At 41.6% G+C, this 25,465-nt stretch overlaps 1 protein-coding gene across 8 annotated transcripts in view; it reads left to right on the top strand.

The window, feature by feature from the left end:
• Positions 1-25,465, top strand: part of ADCYAP1R1 (ADCYAP receptor type I) — a 138,026-nt gene that overhangs the window by 49,483 nt on the left and 63,078 nt on the right. For all 8 annotated transcript variants that reach the window (XM_048313894.1, XM_048314429.1, XM_048314340.1 and 5 more), the window contains one exon: positions 7,419-7,524. In XM_048313894.1, the coding sequence (XP_048169851.1) occupies positions 7,419-7,524 (106 nt within the window). The remainder of the gene's footprint in view (positions 1-7,418; positions 7,525-25,465) is intronic.

Raw genomic sequence — 25,465 nt, 5'->3', positions numbered from 1 at the left:
CTGTTTCTGACCCTGCTCCCAGTGGAAGGTTGAGCTGGAGTCTTTCGGAGGTCCCTTCCAACCTGAATTACCCTGTGCTTCCATGATGATTCTCCCTGGAGACACCTGTGATGGATAGTTGCCATCATTCAGAGAAAGCCACCAGAGACAGGGATGTCTGGGTGAAGGCAAAGAGTAGGAGGGACTGAAGCTTTAAACACAAAATCTGTAGACCAGGAAAAGCAGGTTAAAGCTTTAGGTTATCTTTTACATCCTATTGATTTTGGGTTGCTCTGGCAGCTGATACAGAGTTCCAGGGCTGCTTTAAACAGGGGACATTCCTGTATTGCCAGCGCTGCCTCAAGAGTGAAAAAGGTGTACCTTTCCTGAAAATCCTCTGGAGAAAATAGGAGAGGAGAACGTGCCTCTGCGTTGCTGTTGCTGACAGAAAATACAGCTGTAAAAATGATGGTCCGGGACCTTCTTAAGGATCATCTGGACCCCCCTGTTCAGAGTTTATATGGGAATTTCAGGCTTCAGAGTAACCAGTCATTTTGCCAAGGCAGCAGATTGATCTAACAGAGAAAATCTGGGATCTGGGAAAGCAGGATCATGGTCACCTACAGGTTTACCCCTCTGGATCAGCAGTTCCTCAGATTCTATGAACCACGTGTCCCAGATTGCTCAGAAATCAAAGTGTTTCTATTTCAGCTCCCTCATTTCAGGTGTTCAGCTGAATCTGAACATCTCATCCCAGATTTATGTCAATATAAATCCTCATTTCTCAGCTGGGCACGATGTGTTAAAAAACAGGGATCCCACCCTTCAACTTCCTCTCCAGTAATTTTTATTAATTGATCAATCTGAACTTCTATGTTAAATCTGAAATGGTTACCTGAGGCTGGAGCAGTCTGACCACAGAGGAAAAAAATACTCATTATTTATCCTCCTTTGTCAATCACAAATTCCAGCAATTTACATATGCATGACTTGCCTGTAACCCCCCATCCAGGAAATCTCTTGCTGTGACAGAGACTTGGCCAAACCCTGGATCCCCACTGGGCTGTTCTCTTTGCCAACAGCTCTGCCATGTCCCAGCCTGTGTCAGGAGCTGGGAAGTGTCCTTGGAAGTGATTGTCAGTGATATTTGCAAGCCCTGGACCCCTGATCTCCTGCAGTGAGGCCATGCAACCCAAATTTGCACCACTATTAAAAGCTTTCAAAGTGGTGAGAATCTTCCCATAAAGTTTTGTAAGGGAGTAGACCCCGATTTCTTAAATTCCCTTTCCTTTGAACAATTTGAAAAATAAGTGGGGATTGCCATGCTGGCAGGAGATTATCAGCTTTTCTTCCCTGTGTTGGCCTCTGAGGAATGAAGGAAGAATCCAACCTGTCCTACTGGGAGTTGTACTTCAGAATTATATCTTTGGAGAAGAAATTCTCAGGAATTTCTGGAGAAAGCCATTTTTATGAAATAAAATCAGCAATCAGAAGGGCTGTTAAACTCTTATCTCAAGCACATTATGTCTAGCAGGATTTTTAATCACTTTTCCAGTGAGTGGTTCATCCTTGCCAGTACAAGGCTTTGAGAAGCATCACCTGCTGTTAGAGATAGGGATAAGTTGGTTTGATCCAAGATGATACTTCCCATGGAAGTCCTCAGCTCTCCTGGGAATGCTTCACAATGCTCAAAGAGGGGATTTACAACTGGGGAACCTTCAAGAAAGACGGAGAGAGACTGTTTATGAGAGCCTGTGCTGACAGGACAAAGGGACATGGCTTTAAACTGGAAGAGAGTAGGTTCAGATTGGATATTGTGAAGAAATTCTTACCATGAGGATGCTGAGGCCCTGGCACACATTGCCCAGAGAAGCCGTGGCTGCCCCTGGATCCCTGGAAGTGTCCAAGGCCAGGTTGGACGGGGCTAGGAGCAGCTTGGGATAGTGGAAGGTGTCCCTGCCCATGGCAGGAAAATTGGAAAAAATTATCTCTAAGGTCCCTCCCAATCCAAGCCATCCCATAATTCTATGATACTACAAAAAGAAAGTTCAGGCAAACTCAAAACCAGGTTTACCCCATGTTGTGTAACACATCTTTTGTCGAGCATTCACTTCAGAAGGCATCCACTGAGAGAAGGGAACTGTTGAATGTGCTACTGCTATTTTTTCATCTGCAGTGGGATGTGCATCTCTCCAGCAGCCATCAGTGGTAGAAGGTGCCCATATCTTAAATTCACAGCAGCCACTCTGAAAGGGATCGATGCCTTTTCTTGGCAGCGGGTTCTGCTGGTGGTTTTTTTTTTTTTTTTCCCTGCACAATTTGCTTAAACCATGGCATCCAAACTCTGCTGCAGATTGCACCATTGTGGCTGGGTTTGAATGAGTTCCCAATGGCTTTACCCCCTCACTCAGTGAGAAGTTTGAAATCACAGCGGTTTGGGTGCCATTTACACAGGAAGACAAAAAATGCAGTCAAGTGACAAACCTCAGACCTTTCTGGGGACAGCAACTTGTTGGACTGCCAAGCCGGTGTTGTGGGGCCCAGCAATGATGCAAATCAGTTCTGGAAGAAAATCCAGACAATCAGAGCTCCTTCCCAAACCCCTCTATTTTTAACACAACATTTTGCAATCCTGGCCCTGGTTTGACCAGCTGAATCATTGCTTGGTGAGAACGGGGACTCAATCTAATGGTGTTGTTTCCATGACAAAGTGAGCTGCTTTTGGCAATGCTCACAGAACAATTTATCATTCTTGAAGCTAACTTTCCAATACTGGAAGTCATAACAATTAGTAAAATGTGTGTAATTCAGCTTGAAGTGAGTGATCTCATGTACCTTGCAGATTAAACTCCTCTCTTGCATTATTTTAGAAACAACACTTAGGCAAAAGTTGAATCACACCCTAATTCATCTTTGCGTTGATGTAAACCCATATCCATGAAGGATTTAATGAAGATTTGCTGTCGTTGTTGTTGTTGATTCTTGCCTGTCCTTCTTTACCTCTCTCATTGTCACAGTGCCTGATATGACATATCCTGAATGGAGTGGAAATGTTCACATTCCTTAAAAAAAAAAAAAAAATTAAAAGTCAGGACTTCAGAGATGCAGCACAAAAATGCAGAAGAGGAAAGAACAGCCAGTGGTACTGAATTACCATATTTGGTCTGGTCTTTATAGAAATGCCAAATGAATTCCCAGCTCACCATCATGTCATTACTAGGACTTCAAAGCAGATTTTCTGACCCTGGAGTTTCTCAGGAATACTGGTGACATCTCACTTCTGCAGATCCACTGAGTTGACTCGTGCAGGGAAATCAAGTTTTATAGTAGTTGTGATATTCTTATTGAGAATAAAATGGGCAAAATGGTATTTTTTGAATAACTGAATGTAGTCAAAGACAGTTCAGGTTTTGTGGCTGGACTGTTCTGCACTGTTGGTATATATATATAATTATATAGACCAAATTTATATTCTATAAATATATATAAAAATATAAATATATAGACCAAATTTATTGTAAATATGTAAGTTGCAATATAAAAATCTGATATTAATTTTACCATAATGCCAAAGGAAGAGCAAAGAGTTAAGTGCTGGAAATTACACACAGCACATAGCAGTTTATATTTGTGCTGGCCACCTTAATAAAAGCCAAGGAAGGAAAATGAAAGCTCTGAATTTGTTGTACATCTACAATGTCCTGCCAACTTCTTGTGTTCTCTCAGAACTAAACAGATATTGACCCTTTTGCTGTCTTTGTATCTAAATGAATATACACCTTTTCTAAACTGATGTGAGTCAAAATCTTTCACTTCATTGAGAGTAATAAATTTTTCAAAAACCTGTGAATTTCATGCACTGTCGACTTGGATTCTTGGTTTTTCTAGTGCGTGTCAAAACAGACTTTAACTGCACACATCATTGATCTCTTCTGGGAAACTGAAACCAGACTGTCTCTGCTGAACACAGGAAATTGCAAATGTCCTCGGGGCAAAAGAAATGGGATCAGGAGGCCGTGGAGTTCAAGCTTACACTGCCACTTGGGCCTGACTTGGCAGGTTAAAGGCTCTACCACTCCATGGTCAATGGGGAAACATCAAACCCGTGGATCCTTTCAGGAAAATGTGATAACATTAAAGCCTCTCTGCATTCAACAGACAAACCTTTTGTTATTAACAGTCCAAGCCTTTTTGATTTTCCCAGATACGGAATTGCTTGTTAGGATGGATGACAGGCAGCTCATGTTCTCTGACACTGAGGTTGATGCTTCCTCCCTTCCTTTGCTTTCAGTTTCCATGTTCCCCAAAATTATTTTTGTAAAATCTGTTGATGAAGTGCTACAAAATGGCACAGAGTTGGTTATGGGAAGTCACACCAGAATAATCTGGCAGCACTGAAAGCTTGAGCAAAGCTGCATGGACAGGTGAAGCACGTGGCTCTGGTGCTCTCTCTGTCCCCACCTGAGCCTCCTAAGCCAGACTTACTGAGATACGGTTGACTAAATTTAATCAGTTTAGTCAGAGACATCTGACTAGATGTGCCAGTCTGCAAGGAGAACAGTAAAGTCTGAGCTTTTAACCTTTGGCTTGCTTTATAATCAATCAAGTCCTGGCTTTGATACAGATCTAGCAAAGAAGATACCAAAAAAAAAGTAAGGATAAATCACACTCTTTTGTTTTTTCACTGTGGATTGAATCTAAACCTGCTTGTCAAATGTCTCTGAGGACATGGCCATAGTGGGTTTCTTAGTATTCTAGAATAGAATCACGGAATGGTTTGGGTTGGAAGGGGCCTTAAAGATCATCAGTTCCACCCCCTGCCCTGGGCAGGGACACCTTCCGCTATCCCAGATTGCTCCAATCCCCATCCAGCCTGGCCTTGGACACTTCCTTCCAGGGATCCAGGGGCAGCCTGGAATAACCTGTGCTAGTGTCTCCCTAACCTCCATCATTTGATGGACTCTGGATAAATATCTGCATCTGTGTGTAGCATTTAACATCCACAGTCTCAAGCTGAAGCGTTCTGTAAGTTCTGCAAGTTAACAATAACTGTGTGAAGAAATATTTCCTTTTGTTCAGTCACATCCTGCTTGCATAGACAATGCATTATTATTATTAGCAGTTAGCAGTAGTAGTAATAGTAGTAATAGTAATAATAATAACAATATTATTACTAAATGACAGCTTTTCCAACTGGTACCTGGTGAGCTGTACAGAAGCTGCCACGTTTGTGTATTGAGACAACCCCTGACCACTCTTTTCACACCTGGGCAACTGTGGAGAGTGAACCTGCACTAGCAGCAGAACTCTGGGTTTCTTTGCTATTTCCCTTTTATCTTTTAAAAATATATTCTAAGAATTTGAATGTCAGCCAATGCAATTTTCTCTATCTTTGGGGAGGCTTAAGGGATGATGTAGCAAAAGCCCTTATGTTCTTGGGAGATCCTAGAGATCTGTGACAGTTTATCTTTTCCAGGCACTTGGGAGCCCTTAAAACAGAACCATGTTTGTTTTGAAGACAAACAAATCTAATAATGTGGTTGTGCCTGGTGTGTCCCTTGGGGGAAAATAGCTGAAATTTATTACTGGGATCTCGGAGATGATGAAACTGTGCAGCATTATGAGTTCCTACAAATGGTGAGGAAAGCTTTCCAGGAGAGTTCATCAAGCAACCCTCTCTGTCCCTGAAATAGGGGTGGTGGCTTTTTGCAAAGCTGGAAGTGTGCAGATGGTTCAGAGCATCATCACACAAACAAAAGCACAACACAAGCACCATCAAACTGGATTATTACAGACTCACTGAATGGTGTGGGTTAGAAAGGACCTTAAAGAGAAATCTCATTCCAGACTCCTCCCGTGGGACACCTTCCACTATCCCAGGCTGCTCCAAGCCCCTCCAGCCTGGCCTTGGACACTTCCAGGGATCCAGGGGCAGCCACAGCTTCTCTGGACACCCTGTGCCAGGGCCTGCCCACCCTCACAGGGAAGAATTTCTTCCTGAGTCTTGATCTAAATCTCCCCTCTTTTATTTTAAAACTGTTCCTCCTTGTCCTGTCACTATCTGCCTGTGTAAAAATTTTTCTCCCCCTTTTTTATAAGCCACTTTAGCTGCTGAAAGGATTTCATGTGCCTTAGGATTTGCTGTCAGGGTGTGTTGAGTGCATGATGGTATTTTGGTGCATCCCTGATCCCAACTGTTCACTCCATTCCCTGGGAAGTGAGGGAAGAAAAGCTGAAGTGTGCAGATGGGGCTCCAAAACAACCCAGAGTAGCTTAAATTTGGGTATTTCTTTCCCTGTTTCCTTGTCCCTACTTAGCAGATAAGGGGAAACGGGTCACACTCCATTTCCTCTGTGGTTTTCCATTGTCAAGAGTGAAGGCAATGGGATGGGAAATAAGAAATAATGAAATTGCTCCAGTGAACCAGGAGGACCTTGCCCACCTTCAGCCAGGGCACTGATTTTCATGGTGTTTTTTCACTGAGTGGGGTTTGAACCTCAGCTGTGCCCCTGTAAAGTGATCTCATGAAACCTGAGGTTTTATTCTCCTTGAATGATATTCCCTGGCCCCTGGCTGCTATAGGAATGAAATCCTGGATTGATTTCCAGAAATGGGTCACATTGTTATTTTGTTGCTGCTTTGGGATTGCCTGGATTGTGTTGTCTGCAGAGTTCCTCTCATAAACAAAATTTTTATTCCCTTCTTTTTTCCCCCTTTACTTTTTTGTTGTAGTGGGGTGTATTAGAGAGTTAAAGATAGAAAAATAGAAAAAGAGAAGGAAAATATTTGGATCAAGCCAGCCTGGTTTAATTGGCATTGTATTCTTTTTGGCAAAAGAATTTGCTGTGAATTCTCTGGGAATAAATAAAGTTAACACTGAGGAATGAACAAGGTGAAAGAATAAGAGAAACAGCTTTTAATTTGGTTTGGATTCCAGAGAGATTTTAATGAATTGTGCAAAGACTCACAAGAAACTGGTGGAGGATCAAACCAAGCCTAAATTGATTCCTGATTCCTCTTTAAATTATTTCCCTATTTAAAAGATATCCTTGTTTCAGCTTTTTATGAAGAAGGAATTAAATAAAAAAAAGCAAACACGTTAGAAATCACATTTTGACAGGAGGAACAATATAAAATCCCCAAATAATTTATGAGAATTTAAATTACTTCATTTGGCCTTAGACCTGCTAGAAGAAGAAAAAAGAAGAGTAAAAATGAAGGAAAGAAAATGAAGTTTGTTACAGTTTTTGTTCAACTTTGAATGATATTTTTCTTTCTTCTTCCTTCTTTTTTTTTCTTGTAATGGAACCTTAAATCTTCCCGATGCTTCCTGATAACCTCACCATTAATTTTTTAAATGTTTTTGGGGTTTTTTTGTAACTGTAACTATTTTAATTTTGTAACTGGGGTTTTTTTTCCCATTTCCCCCCATATTTCAGGTTTCAGCAACCCATTCCAACTGCATCATTAAAAAGGAGCAAGAGACTTGTCTGGAGAAGATCCGGAGGGCGACGGCCCTGAACCCTCTCAATGACTCTTCTCCAGGTGAGTTTCAGTTCATGCACATTGAGCTGACAATTCAAAGTGTTTTTCACCATTTCCTGTGGTGCCTGGAAGGGTTTTCAGCAGTGTCAAAGCAAACACTTCATGGCAAGAGGAGCATCACTGTTGCTGAATGAGCTCGGGGAAATGTTGAAAGGACAAAAATTCAATCAATGGGAGTGCACAAGAACCATTCCTGGTTATTATCAGAGGTCAAGAATCTGTTTCTTTACTTTAGGTAATGCAGTTACAAAATGTCTACAAAACCAAAAAAAAAAAAAAAAAAAGGAAGAAAGAAAATTAAAAAGAAAAGACACCTGGATAATTTTTTCCTGGGTGACAGCAGCTCTGGGGACAGGATGTGACACAAAGTACTGCTCTGGAGCAGCTCATTTTCCCTCCTCATAATTTGTGCATCTCTCCCATGATCCGAAGCCCTTTACAGGGATTAACACTGGGATCTCTGTAATCTTGATGAAGGATACTTGTGCTATTGCTGAGATAAGAAACTGAGGCAGCGAGTGAAGAAATTTATAGTTTAATATCCTGTCTTATTTCCTCCTGACCGCAGCAGCAGCTGCCTGTGGCCAGCACCAAGGAGAGAAGGGCAAAGAATGGCAAAGGAACTAACTGGAAATCAGGGTCCATTTACTGAGTCCTGTCCAAACTGCTTCTGCTGTGACTGGAATTGATAAAACCGCAGAGAAAAGCCGATAAAACACATTGTGTGTGATGAAGGAGGGGAGATTTGCCTCCCCTTTTTCTTGCAGCACATTTTAGTGCAGAAGTAAAGGAGGACAGAGCGTAGATATCTGTGTTACCAGTGTCCTCTAAAGCAAACAGTTCTGCATTTTAGCTGCTGGGAGTGTTTCCATCAGAGGGGAGTGTTTCCATCAGGGTCCTGCTGTTCATCTCATGCATAAATTCATTTCTATTCTGCTGCCCAGCTCTGGGCAGACAAACTGTGTGCTGTGGTGGAAGTGAGAAAAGCTCAGTGTACTTCAGGCAGTTCATTTCACCCCCAGGGATGTGGTTTTGAGACCCTCTTTGTTCTTTACAGAAGAGCTTCCCAGTTTTTCCCTGGTCCAGAAGTGGCATAAGCAAGGAAAAAAGGGGAAAAAAAGCCTGTTTCTCATCCCCTACCCCCAGAATGATGCCAGGAGCTGATCATGAGCCCTACTTCTTATGCAGTGGCTATTGTTTGGATTCAGGAATTCATAGAACTCCCCAGGTGAATAGAGACCATTTCACCAGCCAGTTTGTTCTTTATCACCCAAATCCAGAATAACCCTGACAGCTGGGGACTATTCACTCTGAACTCCTCCCCCTGCCTGTTCCAAATTGAAAGGACACAACTCAGAGATAGTGGAAGCCCAGAGCCATTGGAAAGGCTTTTGAATCTCAATGTGATTAAATTTTATCACCCACTCAGGCAGGAAGGGACTGGATCCTTTCAGGCTCTCACTCTGAGCAGAACCCAGCTGCTCCCTGTTCTGCTCCCCCAGTCTTTGCAGGCTGAATCGCTGGGAAGATTTTCCCAGGCTCGCTGAGCATCTTTGAGTTGTTCCCCACATCCTGTGGCAACGACTTCCATACTTCATGTGGCTTTGAGTAAAGAAACCATATCCCCTCTGAGAGATTAATCTTCCAGTGAAGGATTCTGGTGTATTTCTTGTTTGAAAGCCCTTTCATTCCATAGATCCTGCTTGCTGTCCTTTTCCTCTAAGTTTTAAATATTTTAAATTTTTTTCTTAAATTTTTGTAGATATGTTTTAAATTTGTTTCATTTTACCTCTGGGACTACATTTCACTCTAAACTCTTTAAATCCTGACTTCAAAGCTCACTTTTCATTATATGGTGCTTACTTCAAGCCAGATCCTGCCACCTTCCCTCCCAACAAAGCTTTATCTCCTTAGTTAAAGGATGAGTTATCAACAAAACTCTATCACCTCCTTACTGGTTACATTTTTGCGAGATGTTTCACCACAAAACTCCCTGAAGATGCAGTAACTTTCCAGAAGTTAAGCAGTCGTAAGTGCAGGGTGTTGATTCCTCTTGCATTCCTCCTGCTGCACACAAACTGTTTCTTATTTGGGGAAAATGAATATTGCTGAACATATTTTTGTTTGTTCAGCACTAAGACTTACTAATGATGGCAGGTAGTGGAGAAATGTTACCAGTTTGTTTCTTTCAAAGAACGAGAAAGATGGGAAATAACTCCTTTGCTTGTCAGAAACAGCTGAAAGAGGGAAGAAATCCCTCCTGACTGGTGAATAAAATTCTGTTTTTTCACAATTACGTCTTCCCCTCTTTGACTATTCCTGCATGGAAGTTCCCATAGAACAATTCAGTATACACATTTTTTGAGAATTTATTTCTCCTCACTGTGGCTGCAAGGTATGAAATGGGATTGTGAGCTTTTAGGAAGTCTGTAGGGGCTTGTGAACTGTTTCTGAGTGACTGTGATGTGAAAGAAAAATCCACCTTTTGTGGCAGGTGACACAAAGAGGGTCACGTACAGAACTTGGATCTGGGACATGAACAGTCTCTGTGTTCTGTATTTCTACAGGACTTAGAACAAGAATATAAAATGTTAGAGTTCATGAGTCCTTCTCCAAGGTGTCCACATGGCACAAAAACAATAATGGCAATACTATTTAAAATTATAAATAACTAATTATATTTATTTATTATCTCTGTTTGGAGGCCTTGTTTTCTGCACTGATAATTCTCTGCATGGGAAGCCCTGTCCTTGGGTGGCAAAATAGGAAGAACAACTTATGGGTTCCTGCATTTTGCAGGAACTCAGCTCTGCTGCCTTGGCTTTACCCCCTTGCTGTGTTGATGAACACAAACATCGACCAAATGGGGTTTCTGATGTTTCCCCCTTTCTCTCCTACTCTGCCTCTCATGCCCAGATGTTCTGCTCATTATTTCTTTATTCTTCACAGCACTGTTTTCTCTCCTTCTGCTGCTGTGCCATGCCTTTAATGCTTCAGAGGCAATGACTGCCTTGAGATTTTCTATTTGGTTTCTTTTTTCCATTAGTTTCATGATGGATTCTTCCTCTTAAATGCTTTAAATTCTTTAGGAAACTTTATATGAGAAGAAATAGGGGGCATGTGCTGACCCTATGTGTCCGTCCCCGTTCAGTCATCACTTACAGCCTGAATGAAAAAGAGAATTTGAAGGAAATGAAATCTCAACAGGACCCAGAATCTGACTCCTTTGCTCTGGAGAAGGAATTAAACTGATAAAGCAGAGTAATGAAAGCCAAAGGCAGACAAGAAAGGAAGGAGAGCAGTGATTACTTCATACTCAACTTCCCCAGGCAGTGGAGCCAGGCTATTTCTTACATCAACGTTTCCAATCTCCTCTGTTTGAGTTTTCATCCCTCTCTTCCTGTGAAGCTGCCCCAGTTTGTGCTGGACCCTCTTCTGGCTCTCACCAACCCTCCAGGTGTTTTCTGCCAGATCAGAATTGATGAATCTCACTGCTGATCCACATGCACCCTTTTTTATTTCTGTTTCTCCTGTCCAGACTCTTCTGACCTGTTCCCAACCCTAGGGCTAGGAAAGACTGACACAGGAGTTACTCAGATATTAATGATAGTTTCCTGGCTTATGTGCATTTAGCAGAAGATTTATCTAATTAAATGTTGATACCTGCAAGTGCATCTGCACTACAAATGAGCAAGTCCCCTTCCTCAGTTTGTAGCTCTGGATGTCTACCAAGTAGAGCCTGAGACAGACATTTATTCCCTCCTCAATGTAGATTAGATGATGTCTATTTTTTCCTTCTGGACACATATGGAATTAAGGGTGACCATCTCAGCTCTAAATAATCACATTTAAATGTCTACGTTTGATCAGACAAATCCCACCTTTAGCTTCTGGCTCTGATATATTGAGTAGGTCATGCTGGAGGTCTGGATCACCCCAAAAAAATCTGAATTGTGATGGAAAGAACCCTGCTGATGAAATGGAGAACACCTCCAGCTGTAGATTGGCATGAAAGAATTTTCCCAGCCTGTCCCTGTCTTGCTTTCCACTTTTGGAATGGGGTATTCCAGACTTGTCCCTTGAACGTGGCTCTCTCTCAAATGGTGGGGGAGTTCCTTGAGTGATCTGCAGTTTGTGCCTTAAATTTAATGTTCAAAGTGCTTAAAATGCACTAGCCTGGAATGAGCCAAGGTGTGACAAAAGTGAACTCAGCAGGAGAATTTGAATAGAAAAAGTGATGAGGCCTCATTGGTGATTATGTGGTTCGTGACTCACTGTCAAATCAATCTTTAACTTGAAGCCCTTGTTTTCCAGCCCCACTCCTCCTGTCCTTCCTCTGAAAGATGTTGAAAGGAAGCGACATTCCCAGGCATGTCAAGGAATTGAAAGGAAGTGATGATTCCTACAGGGAATCACATCTAATCCTTGTTAAAAGTTACCCTGTAAATCAACAGGAAAGAAGCTGATAAGGGGTAGGAGATGGTAATCAGAAGGTAGTGTGGTGATGCAAAGAGAGATTTTGAATTATGTTTCCATCACACAAAGATGATGGAGCAGGTTTTTTTTTCAGTTTCACATTTTTTATTGAGTGTCTCATCAGCCTCTTGTTCTCACAGAGCTTTTGAATTATCTGCTGTTATTTCTCCTGGCACCACTGGGAAGACATTACTTCACTGTGTCTCCCTTATTGAAGCAGCTGTGCCCAAGAACAACAGGACCAGGATTGAATCCAAGCTAATGAATTCCTGGAGTTGGAAGGGTATAGATAAGAAAATCTCTCTACACCTGACAGCTTCCTCTGTGGCTCCTTTTTGAGCAGGATACAGACCTAGATAGCTTTGATCTGCTTGGATACATCTCCCTTTGGTCAAAGATGCTTTTCTTTGCACTGATGGATTTATCCATGTGACACTGCATAAAGTGTCTTCTGCTAAATTCGTATTAGAGATGGTAGGAACAAGAAAGAATTTTGAGGGAGAAGCCAGGGACATGTGATGACAGACACAGGGTCTGTGCTTATTTCTGGCATCCATTCTGTAGAGTCTTTATCTGAACAAATCTCCTGTGCACCCCTGGGGACCCAAGCTGTGATCGAACTTTGCTTTTTCTCAGGCAAATGCAAGAAAAACTGCTTCACTGATCTCTGTTTTCCAAGCATTGATTCGTTCTTCAGCTCGTTGCTGAATTTCTCTGACTTTATCATCATGCTTTTTAGATGTTTTTGGGAAAGGGGGAATGGTTTTAAGTGAAAGGGGGTAGCTTTAGATTAGGTACTGGGAAGAAATTCTGCCCTGTGAGGGTGGGCAGGCCCTGGCACAGGGTGCCCAGAGAAGCTGTGGCTGCCCCTGGATCCCTGGAAGTGTCCAAGGCCAGGTTGGATGGAGCTTGGGGCATCCTGGGATAGTGGAAGGTGTCCCTGCCCATGGCAGGAGGTTGGAATTAGATGAACTTTAAGGTCCCTTCCAACCTAAACCATTCTAGGATTCTCTAAGTTTGTTCATCTGATAGAGTGAATAAATTCATGTCACCTCAAAATGGACTTATAAAATAGAGAGATCTTTATCAGTGATAGATATTGAAACTGAGTTTATAGTCAAGAGGTCAAAATCAGAACTCACTGACACTTACAAATACTTACAGAACTTCAATTTGCCCTGTTTCTGCTTCCACCTCCTGCTGAGAAGGTTGCGTTACAAATGCCCATTTTTCTCCCTTGCCTATTAACACAACCATTGTGGAGGTCTGAAGTTGGGTTGAATGAATTCTGTTGATAATAATGACCAAAATCTTCACACTCCAGGCATAAACCAAGCTTCCGGATCCATAAAGAATCTTTTCCTCCAATGCAGCAGCTGAAGCTAAAATGTTGATGCTGACCCACTGTGAATTCAGTCACATCAGTGAGGCTGAAAGCCTGGAAGTGCATTGCCATTGGAAAAGTTCAGGATCAGCTTTGGCAGGGGAAAGAAAGGGTGTTGTGTCACAGCCAAACTGCCCTGGAATCATTTAAGGAAAGTTTTTTTGCTAGACATGGCTGCAGACAGGACAAACCTCCAGTGGGTGAACCAGCAGCACATTTCTTGGAAAAGCCTTAAGGATGTTTCTTTCTCATCCCTCTTTAATACACAGCCAAGCTATATTCACCTAAATGCTCTTCCTGGGGAGGCAAACAGTACAACAATAATTTTTCTGGTGAGGAATTCCTGGAAAGAGAGATTCAAATGCCATCCACATTGCACCCTAGACACAAAACTAATGGGAGATGAGCAGGGATATTCCTTTGGCGTTGTAACTCCCAGCTGAGATCATGGTGCTGGGAGCAGAAATAGAGTTTTTGTGATCCTACAGCTTTTGCTCCCAGGCCCAGCTGGATTGCCACTAGACTGGAAATCTCTGGACCATTTTTCATCAGGGATCACAGTGTGGTTGGAATCTTGTGTGTTTCAATTTCAAGAAAATCATTCCTTAATATACTGTCCTCTTGTCTTCAGTGCCATGTGCTATCCATGGGATAGTGCTGAGCCATGTCAAAGGGGTGTGTAGGGCCATATGGAGTGTGTAGGGCCATGTGGAGAGTGTACGGCCATATGGAGTGTGTAGGGCCATATGGAGTGTGTAGGGCCATGTGGAGTGTGTAGGGCCATATGGAGTGTATAGGGCCATGTGGGGTGTGTAGGGCCATGTGGAGTGTGTAGGGCCATGTGAAGTTTGTAGGGCTATGCGGAGTGTGTATGGCCATATGGAGAGTGTAGGGCTGTGGAGTGTGTAGGACCATGTGGAGTGTGTAGGGCTATGGAGTGGGTAGGGCCATATGGAGAGTGTAGGGCCATGGAGTGTGTAGGGCCATGGAGTGTGTAGGGCCACATGGAGTGTGTAGGGCCATGTGGAGTGTGTAGGGCTATGGAGTGTGTAGGGCCATATGGAGTGTGTACGGCCATATGGAGTGTGTAGGGCCATGTGGAGTGTATAGGGCCATGTGGAGTGTGTACGGCCATATGGAGTGTGTAGGGCCATGTGGAGTGTATAGGGCCATGTGGAGTGTGTACGGCCATGTGGAGTGTGTAGGGCCATGTGGAGTGTATAGGGCCATGTGGAGTGTGTACGGCCATGTGGAGTGTGTAGGGCCATGTGGAGTGTGTAGGGCTATGGAGTGTGTAGGGCCATATGGTGTGTGTAGGGCCATATGGAGTGTGTAGGGCCATGTGGAGTGTGTACGGCCATATGGAGTGTGTAGGGCCATATGGAGTGTATAGGGCCATGTGGAGAGTGTAGGGCTATGTGGAGAGTGTAGGGCCACAGGTGCGTACTGCATCACCTGGGCACAGCTCTGCCATGGATTTCCCGCATAGGATAGATATGGATTCTTCAGTCTCTGCCATAAGAATCTTAACCTCAAGCCTTACAAGTTCTTATTCACCACTTCATCTCCAGGAACAGAATTTGTCTTTCTGGATTTTAGTGAGTAACACCTCAGTTCTCTGACCTAAACGAAGTCTGAACCCTTTAGAGCCGTGGCTCCTTCCTAAGAGCTATTCCTTTCCAGCTCCTCTGGGTTCCTGACATTTGTGGATAAATTGTTCTCTGGAGCAGCCTTTTTCTCTCTCCCCTCACTCAGGAGGGAGGCCAGAGGACGAGTTAAGCCCTGTGGACTCTCTAAGCTGGTTAAAGCTTAGGTGAGGTGATCATCAGCCTGGGGATGGTCAGGGAAGATGACGCAGAGAAAAAGATGTAAAAATTGCTGTAATGGGGCAGAAATTTCTATTATGTCCTTGGGCAGCAGGAACACACTGTGATGGTTTAAACAAGGACTGCCACCTTTGCAAGCCCTGCTGATAAATCTGAGTTTAATCATTTTCTCAGCATTTGCTGGACTTCCATTCAGGAAAGAAGGGAAGGAAAAGTACTGGAATTTAATATCTACAGCTCTGAAAACACCATTAGCTGTGAAACACATGTATGAGCCACTATTCCCATCCCATAGTATATTCATGTGATAATTCCCACCTGGTTCTTTCAAAACCATTACTTTTGTCATCTCCAGAATTGCCAGGAAGTCCTTCTATAATGGGCAAGGAACATAAGTTAAAAGAAAATGAAATGTGAATTAGAATTTGCCCAGGCAGCTGGGTACAATAATGACTCGGGTAAGATGAGTTTCTGGGAACTAGATTGAATAAAAGTTTAGTCATTGAAAAATGAGGGTTAAGGTTACATTTTAAAATAATTGAGGCTGAAAAACAGCAGCCATTAACAAATTTGGGAAATGAAAATATGTGGCCATTTCATATTGTTCTGTTCAACAGAACATTGTTTCAGAAGTATTGGTACTTAAACTCAATTAGGGATAAAAGCAAAGAAATGATAAAATTCAAGATAAAAAGCTAAAACTGAAATTTCCTTTCTGCCTGTCCAACTCTCTGTTTTCTTGTCAGACAAAATGAAGGAAAAACTCTGACTTAATTGAAAAGAATGGGATTTTTGTGTGTGTTTAAAAACAAAATATCCATTATTTACACAGTTCCACCTGTGAGTTCCTTGTTTCTATGGTGACGTCCAGTTCATTAAATCCTCTCTTTTCTTTGGTCCAGACTTAAATATTATGAAGAAGACCACTCTAACCATCTAGTTCATGGTGTACATGGTGATCTAGAGCAAAGGGGGCAGTTTCTTTCCAGTATATGCAGAGATTATTAAACTGTGAGGGTTTGCCCCACACATTGTTTACCTTCAGGGGATTTTTGTTTGTGTTTTGTTTATTTTTGCTTGGTTGGTTGGTTGGTTGATTTGGGGTTTTTAATGAACATTTTCAAATACACAGCATAGTAGATGCAACCTGGCCTAGTGTAAAGTGTCCCTACCCATGGTGGGGGTGAATGAGGTGATCTTTAAGGTCCCTTCCAACACAAACCGTCCCATTATTCCATGATTTTAGATGCCTTTGCAATTGGTTTTACCTGTGGGGCAGAGGTACAATTCTAATTCACGTTGCCCCAAGCAGTTGTGAGCTGCACATGTAGTTGCAATCATGTTCTACCAGGCCACTGCAGTTAAAAAATGAATGATGAGAAGCAGCAAAACTTACCCAATTAATGAGTGATGGTTTCATCTGTCAGTATCAGCAGAGTCGTGAGCAGCTGGAAGCTGTGACAACACTCACTCATCGAGTTTTTTAGCATCTGTACTACCATAGCTAAAAAAAAATTCCCAAAAAAGCTATTAAGGAGTCATCTGAATTATAAGTGAGTGATAATTGTTAAGTGGCGTGTGATGGTCAACTCCTCTGAAACCAGTGCTCCATCCCAGCAGGCAGCAGCTGCACTCTTCTGGAGTGCTGAAACAAAAAAAGTGTTTCCTTGCATGGAGCTTGTGTTTTCATAAAGGTCCTGCAAACGTGTTACGCTTCTGTAAAAATGAGTGAGTCAGGTGTCAGACAACTGGATCTTTCTTTAAAAGGGAATTCAGTGAAAATGCTCTTTTGTTCCTATTCCCATGGCGTGTTCTGTGGCTGGCTGCTGGATGTTTTGACAAAGCAAGGCTTTCTTGCTGCTTCAGACTGTTTGTGTCCCTGAGAAAACACAGCAGTGAGGGAGAGAGCTCGATCCTTGCTGGAGGCAATGGCACAGTTGACTGGTTTCTAGGATCTTTATGTCCAGTGATGAAACATGGAAAAGGCAGCACTGATGGACTTTGGATTTCTCCTCACTGGCAATGATTACATTTCAGAGAAACCCTGGATGAACCCTAGACTTTGCCTGTAAATTGCTTTCTAGTGTCCAATAAGCTCCTGAAGCAAGAGAAATAGGAAATTACGTTGGAGATTTTTAGGACCAGATGCAGGTGCAGGTGTATTCCTTAGGGTATCAAGACATTCTGTCACGGGGACTAGAGAAGAATCATGTCTACCCAGATTGGAAACTCAATGCCCTGAAGCATCTCAGGTTGCAGTAAAACCTTACCTTTGTTAAAACAAATTAAATCCTCAGAGTCAAAATACCTGACATTGCTTCCTAAAAGCCCCATGTCCGGTCTAAGTCAGTCACCCTGGCTCCCTGAATAACCAGTGATGGAAAACAGAAGACCAGTGCAGATCATTGCCCAGAGACACCTTCATTTTATCCCTGGAATTACTTTCAAAGCTTCAGTAAATACATTGACTTCATGGACTGGAGTGTGTAGGTTACGGGGGTTCTGGGGTCCAGTCGGGACGGCCGGACGTAGACGGTGACGGATGGAGACGAGAGATCTCTATAGGCAGGTCTTGGGACACAGCCGGTTTATTGTAAAGGGCGTGGGTATTGGGGCACTGCTCAGAGCTGGTAGACTCAGCTCTGAGCAGGCCCAAGAGAGCAAGAGAGTGAACGGGTGAGAGAGAGAGTGTAAGAGCAAGAGTAAGAGCAAGAGTAGAAGTGGAAGAGAGGAATGAATAGAAGAGAGAATGAATAGAAGTGAGAATGAGAATGTCTGAAGTCCTGGTTACAATAGAATAAATCATCTTCTGTACTGAATATTCTAATTGTCACTAACCAATCTAATACAAGATACAAATCCTATAGCATTTACATACAGCCTATAAGAGTTCTTATATTACCATAGAGTGTTACATCTTAACTTCTAAAAACTACTCTTTGGACCCCTTCTGCTGAGCTAGTAGGGTCTGCTCTGACCCTTGGACCTGTTTGCAAGCAGAGGGTATTGTTCCATCAAGAGGGGATTACTTCAGTTGGCCATACCATTGTTTTCTAGTTGTTCAGTAACTAAGACCTGGTATTTCAAAAGTGGCTTTCATTTTGATGTTGCCTGTAGTTTTCATATTCCCAAAATCTTTTGTCAGGCAATCATATTTCCAAGGCTTTCCTGTTTCATCTTCCCCAACAGGAGTGGAATGGGGAGACACTGAAGATGTAGTTGAAGATGTCTCTAACCATTGCAGCAGATTTGATCTAGATGATCTTTCAAGGCCTCTTCCAACCCAAACCATTCCATGATTCTAGGAATCTCAGTGAAAAGAGATAGGCATTTCCAGAGAATCAGTGATGTTTCCTAAGAAAATCCACCAAAAAAATAAAAAAATTGAGGAAGTTTTGTTTGCTGGAGGATGTTAACCAAGCTATGAAAAAATGCATTGGTTGTAGACACGAAAAAAACCCACATTCCTTAAGTGAATAATTCTGAGCATTTGTTTGTAACAGAGAAACCGCAGGATTACTGCACACCACATCCAGGAAATTTGGTTGTTTTAGTCAAATTACCCAAAGGCAAGGAGAGAACAGTACAGCAACAATTTACGATCCCTGCTTGAGCTTATAAAAGCCTAAAAGGATGTAAAAGATACTGGCACGTGTTAATATAGACTAAATACAGATTTTGATCCTTTCCTTAATTCTTCAGCTTTGAGTTTCTGCAGCTGAATAATTAATTAAATATGGCCAGTGAATATAAGAGGATCTACCAACACAGACTGAAATTAGGACTCTGGGTGGTGTTAAGGGCACGTTTATCCCCCTGGTGTGACGGGAAATCTGCAATATTTGCCCATTCCCGCTGTGCCCTGCAATAGCTCCGCATTTGTAATGATGTTCCCCATTGCTGGTGACAACGACAATCAGGATCCTCCTTCCTTCTGGCTTTGTGTTGGGCAGGAGCCCAAGAAGGAGCAGAGTCACTGCAGCAGAGGCTCAGTGTGTGACACTGGTTTGTCAACAGCTGGCAGGGCTGGGGCTTGGACTCGGTGACCCTTGTGGGTCCCTTCCAACTCAGGATTTTCTGTGATTCTGTGAGTTTTCCTCACAGAACTTGAGGTTTCTGTGCCTTAGGTGTTTTCAGCTTGGCTGTTGTCCCAAAGCTGCCTTCCCAGTCAAAGGAAAAAAGCTGGATTTTTGAGGGAATGATTCATGAGATGCATTTCAAACATCTGCTTTCCAGTGAGAGACACTGTTCTCCAGGATTGCCTGTTCCTGTCTATTCCCACAAAAACTTTGAGGGCCATTCAAATGTAGATATTGGCAGGGGTCAGTTAAATCCCACTCTGGAAAGCAAATTTGCCAGGTGCTGCTTCCTTTGTTCATGGGAAGGTTGCCTGTACTTAAGACAACTGATGGGAGAACAATAAAGGTGATGGGAGCAAGAAAGGGTTGGAAGAAATTCTGATGGCTTTCTGTTGATAACTTTGATTGGAAGACTTTTCTGTACCCACTTAAGAATCACCTTTTCACCAGCACTTGGGTATCCGGAGGAACATTCTGACATTTTATTTAAAATCACTCCTTTTGCTATTTGCCGGTATTGTAGGATCACTTGGAAAGTTCTAGTCGTGAACAAAATTGTATTAGACACTAGACTCAAGAAAGTCTTCTTAGCCTCTTCTTACCATGAAATGTTTTTTTTTCTTATGAGATTTCTGATATTCTCACAGAGGTGGCCAATGCTTAAAACTGCCCAACTGCACAAGTTCATTTCTTGTTGCAGCCTCTTCTGTGCTTCATCCACTACTTCTTAATATACCTCACAAACTTAAGCCAAGATCTTCATTACAGGGAACTGCCTACTCAATAATACATGCAGCTGAATAAGTGTAATAATTTGGACTCCTGACAGGCTTTGCATATTGATTTTTCCTCAGCAAAATAAAACTGAAGCACAGTAAGTTAAATCATCTTCAGATGGACGAGCAAGTTATGGTGCTCCAACAAGTTTTTAACTGCTCTGTCTGCTAAGTGGTAGAAAAGTCTCTGTATTTACTTATCTCAGCATGGCAAAAACAAGATAATTCAGCCCTATTTACCCTCAAAAGCAGCAGCACAAAGTCACTTACATTGATATATTCCATGGCCACAGCAGGGGAATTGAAATTAAATGATCTTTAAGGTCCTTTCCAACCCAAACCATTCCATGTAACACCTTAAATATCAGCTCCCTGAGCCCTTACTGAGCTTTATTTTTTTCCACAAAGTTCTTGGCCTTTTCCACCGCTGGACTAGCAAGGCAGGAGGAATTGCAGCTCCAGTCTTCATTGTATTTTTTTTAGTTTCTGTGCAAAGGGGGATGAGGGTGGGGAAGGGAGATCCTTGGCTTTACCCATGAGCTGCTATCCAGCACTGCTGGCTCAGACTGGACATGGTAGTTTGCTGCTGGAAAAAGGGAGGGAATGAAAAATGTGCAATTCCTTCCCCAAATTCCTCACAAGAAAAAGAGGGAACAGGAAAGTACAAAGGGAGAATTCTCTCATGTAACTTTTCCGGCCCTTTGTAACAGAAAAGAAAAAAGAACTCATGTTTTGGTTTGGGGATCATAAAGCTTAATATGTGGCAATAGTTCCTTGCAGAGAGGAGAATTTTGCATTCTGTGCTAGAAAACAAATTAACTTGGCCTGTGCTGTTTTGCTTCCCAGCTTGAGATTTCATTTTCTAATATGAGTTCCACCACAGAAACAAGTTACTCTTTGGTGCAGGAATTCTTTAGCAATGTCACTCTTGAGTTTAAAGGTGAAATTAATCTCCCTTTAGCTGGCTGAAAGCAGAGTATTTGCTTAAAGTGGACGTGTAGGCTCTTCTATGAAAAAAGAAAAATTAAATAAAAAAGAGGAAAAAAGTTGATTTGACCAGCCTATCTTTTATAACTATTTTAAGATAATATATGAATTTAAGGCACTTCAGAAGTAAGATAGAAGACCTTCTGCCCTGTTGATGTGTCATCTGTTTTTCCTTCATTTCCTATCGACGGGAATGTTGAACGTTGGAGTCCATTTTTTTTCCCAGTATAACCATTATTCCTGCAAAACAGTTGGAAAGGAACAGAATCTAGAAAACTTGCCAACAAGATTTCAAATCGATCTGTTCAAATAAATGTTCTTTCCTTCTCTTTGCCTTCCTGAATTTTGCTCCCGGATGCCATGAAGACTCACGATTTTGACGGCTCAATGAATGTATAATGTCTCATAAATTATTTACAGACAAATCAAAGTAATTACCTGTCTCTTGCACAACATTGTAAACATGGAGTTTAAAGGCATTTTTGGTTTTAACTTGAATATTTTTGAGCCTCAAGCCATGTGGAAATACCCCAAAAACCTCACTTCCCAGGTAATAAAATATTTATAGCTACGACCAGCTTGCTTTTTTAAAAGGATTTTTGATGAGACACACTTTTAAAATTTTGATGCTTCTTTAAGCAAGCACATTTTTTACCAAAATAAGAGCAGCCAATCGCCAGCTGGCAGTGGAAGGGTTCTGCTGTCAGCACCAAGAACAGGTGGAATTCTGCTGCTCTCAATCCCATCTCAACTCTCACTGAATCCAACAGGCATTTTTGGCATGTTTTTCAGTGAAGAGAACTGTACTGGGCTCCGTATTTAGGGAAAAAATGCCCCCCTTGGGGAACAATTGCATCACTGGATGTTAGACATCTAAATTATTGGCTAAATTAGCTGGCGAGTCTCCCAAGACTCCTTGTAGAGTTGATAGATACAGAGATTTACATCCAGTTTGCATATTAAAAAAACCTAAATTAAGGTGCCTTAATATGCAAGCTGAGTCCCACTGAAGGCACATCCATAATCTCAGAGAGCTGAGCTGCCTATTTCACTTCCCAGCCCTGGAATTCCTCTTTTTTTCAGTGTTTATAGACATTTTTTTACTTTTCCGGTTGGTGTTTTTGTTGTTGGGTCATTTTGGGTTTTTTTGGTGTTTTTCTTGTTTAGTTTTTTGTTTGGTGGGTTGGGGTTTTTTGGTTTTGTTTTTTGGGTTGTTTTTTTTTGTTGTTGTTGTTTTAGTTTTTGGGTTTTGGTGCATTTTGGTTTGGTTTTTTGCGGGTTTTTTCATTGGTTTAAACCAAATGGGAACCTTACCCAAATAGTTGGACATGGGTTAAACAGCATCGTTTTCACCCTTCAGGAGCAGATAGTTGAGCCTTGTGGACAAGCACCTGCAGATGCTTTTCTTATTGATCCTTTTCCTTGCCTTTCTGATTACCCTAAAAGCCATTTCAGACTTCCATGGCAGCTTCCACTTTTGGTAATCAGGCCATACATCTCTTGCTCTCCCAGCTGCTGGCATCGATTGGTTTGTGTCCTTCTGCAGAAAGACAAATTGAAGGGAGCAGAGTGAAACAACACAAGTACAAATCACAACCCAAACAAAAGGCAAGGCTGGAAGGATCCATCACTGAGTGACCTGGCTGAAGAAATTGCTGGACACAGAAGTCAGTGAACAAGGAAATGCTTTAGAGGAGAAAAAACAATTATTAGAGTGTGTAATGAGTATGCCCAAGCCATATGCCAAGAGCAAAGCCAAACTGAAATAATGAACACAAACAATTAATAAAATGTGCTGAAGGATTGTTGGGCATATTTTAAGAACTTACCTCATCCTTATTCCCAAGACAGGAAAGGACTTGAGTCTGCTCCAGATTTTTGGCCATAAAAAATAATGATTAATGTAATTCCACCCCTTCTCTGCTAACCTGCAAACTGCCCGAACCAGAACCCACTGTTACCATAACTGAATAATCCTGGACAGAATTAAATAGAGTGCTCCCAGTCAGCAGGGCTATTCCGTAATTGTCTTCATGCAGGACACACCAGAATCGCTGATCTGTTTCCCATTATTCCACTGGATTGAGAGCTCATAAAGAGATTTTCCAGTGGTGTGGTTACAGCAGCTGAGCATTCCTGCTCACATGAAGAAGATTTCTCACTTGGGTTATAAACTGAGTGGGTTTTGTGTGCTTCCTAATTTTTCTTCTACCTGCATCTCAGACTGTGGACTATCTGCAGATATCTGTAAATATAAACCTATACTCTCTACCTGCATAAATGCACACCTTCAGCTATAAAAACTTACATCTAACTGGGGTTTACATCAGGATTTAATTTTAAATCTGCTAAATAACATCTGTTCATTCATAGAATATCAGGAAGGAATTTATCATTGTCTTATTATTATTGTCTGACACTGATGTTATTGCCATCCCTGCAAGTCAGAATTTCTCAAGTGACTGAAACATAAAGAAGTTTCTGGGTCTTTATTACTCAAGCACACAGAATTGTGCCCTGTAATACTTTTCTTTTTTCATGCTTTTTCCAGCTTATAAAAATGTCACAGACAATGAGAACTCCCCAAATTCCTTTTAGATATTTTAGTTATGGTTTATTTTGCCTGGGTGCAAAGAAGGATCTATGTGAACTCCATAGGTCCCTTTAGGTGTATTTTCCATTTCTCCATAATGATTCTACATTCCAATAAAGGAATATTGGTTAAAGTTATGCAAATTTTCATTGTTATTTATTACTTCAGATAGGAGGATAATTACCTGCCCGCACATATTGGTGAGAAAAACTACAGAGCAATTTCCATCCTACTTGATCTTTAACTCTTTCTAATAGGAAGAGGGGGAGAAGGAATAATAATATGCTTACCTAATTTTCATTTCTTTTTTAACCCACCTCTAAATTTTCTAAACCACTTAATCTCTGACTTATAGCAGCTTTAGACATGGAGAAACTAATTATCTATTTTGGAATTAACTCCTTATTTACAGGTGAGAATGTGCAGACTTTTTTTTCACAAATATGGTTAAAATCCACATTCTTTCCAAAATACTTCTTCCTTCAGTGATTCCATCAATGGCCTTTATGGAGGCAGTGACTAACCCATCAGTGTTGGAGGTTTGATCCATATCTCTGTATGTTCTTGGTGTTACTGGTCCTGTAAATTGATCATAAATTGTCAAGTCCTCTTGGCAGCCACTTCCATTTCTTCCTGTATCCTGCCAGCCTTTAGACCAAGAAAGCCAGACCCATCACACTTCTTGTGATCCAAAGACAAGCAAAGAAGAATTATCTTGTCTCGAATTATTCAGATTTTGCATTAACACAACTGTAATTTTTGGGTCTTCCTGTGGTTGTCTGGGCATTTTCACCTAAGGCATTTCCCCTACCTAAACATCAGAAATACTTCTCACATCCTCTCCTCTGCTGTTTATTACCATTTCCAGTAATCCCAGTGAGGCTGGATCACATTTAATTTGCAGTGTTATTTTTTTTTTTCCACTCTCTGAATACATTGTGGGCACTCAGAGAAGTTCAATATGGAAGAGGAGACAGCGTTTGTTAAACTCTGACATCGTGTTCCTGTTCAGGAGCATGAAGTGCAGCACATGAACATCCCCCCTCACAGGGGATGGATATTGATAACGGATTTATTTCCTTTGTTTCCTCCACTAGACCATAAGGTCCCACGAGCTCTAATAAGGAATTGTTTGACTCACCACTGGAACAATTTCCAGGACAGATTATGGAATTTGCACGCTGGAAGAAATTAAGTTATTTAATTCAGTCATTTCTCATCCTCCGAAGGTTTGAAGGAGTAAACAAGGAACAAATTCCTCTCAGGAGTGTCCCCACTGGCGTCACTCTGCTTACATCAGGAATGAATTTGGCCCAAGATCTGTTCTAAGTTATCTTCTACATTTTCCACTGAGATAATTCTATTTATAAAAACCAGAAAAGCAGAAAATGGGCAGCAGGAGTTGGAATATGAAGGGGCAGCTTGATTTTACAACTTTGGCTCTGGAGAACATTTAGATTTCAGTGTCACCATTTATTGCAGTTTGTTTGGTGTTGTTTTCCAGCTGTAAAAAAGAGCAGAAAATCTTCTGACACCCAGAGCTACCCTGAAACAAAAACAGTAATAATTTGTAAATTCCTTTTGAGGGATCTTAATAGATGTGTACCACAATTTAATATAATTTCTGAAATTATCAATTATATAGACTTGAGGTCGGTTGCTCTTTTCAGTTGTTTATTGCCTGCCTGTTTTCTTTGGTCTGTTTATCCTTTTAGAAACAAGTCAAAATTCCTGACAAATGTTATTGAGTGGGCAATTATTAATCTCAGGCTTTGCCTGAATAATTCCCGTTGAAAATCTTGGGATTTTTTAAGGCTCAT

This window comes from Corvus hawaiiensis, chromosome 1 (assembly GCF_020740725.1).
Source record: "Corvus hawaiiensis isolate bCorHaw1 chromosome 1, bCorHaw1.pri.cur, whole genome shotgun sequence".
In the NCBI taxonomy this organism is placed as follows: Eukaryota; Metazoa; Chordata; class Aves; order Passeriformes; family Corvidae; genus Corvus; species Corvus hawaiiensis.
Note: the sequence above shows the minus strand (reverse complement) of the source record. Positions and strands in the feature narration are given on the sequence as shown.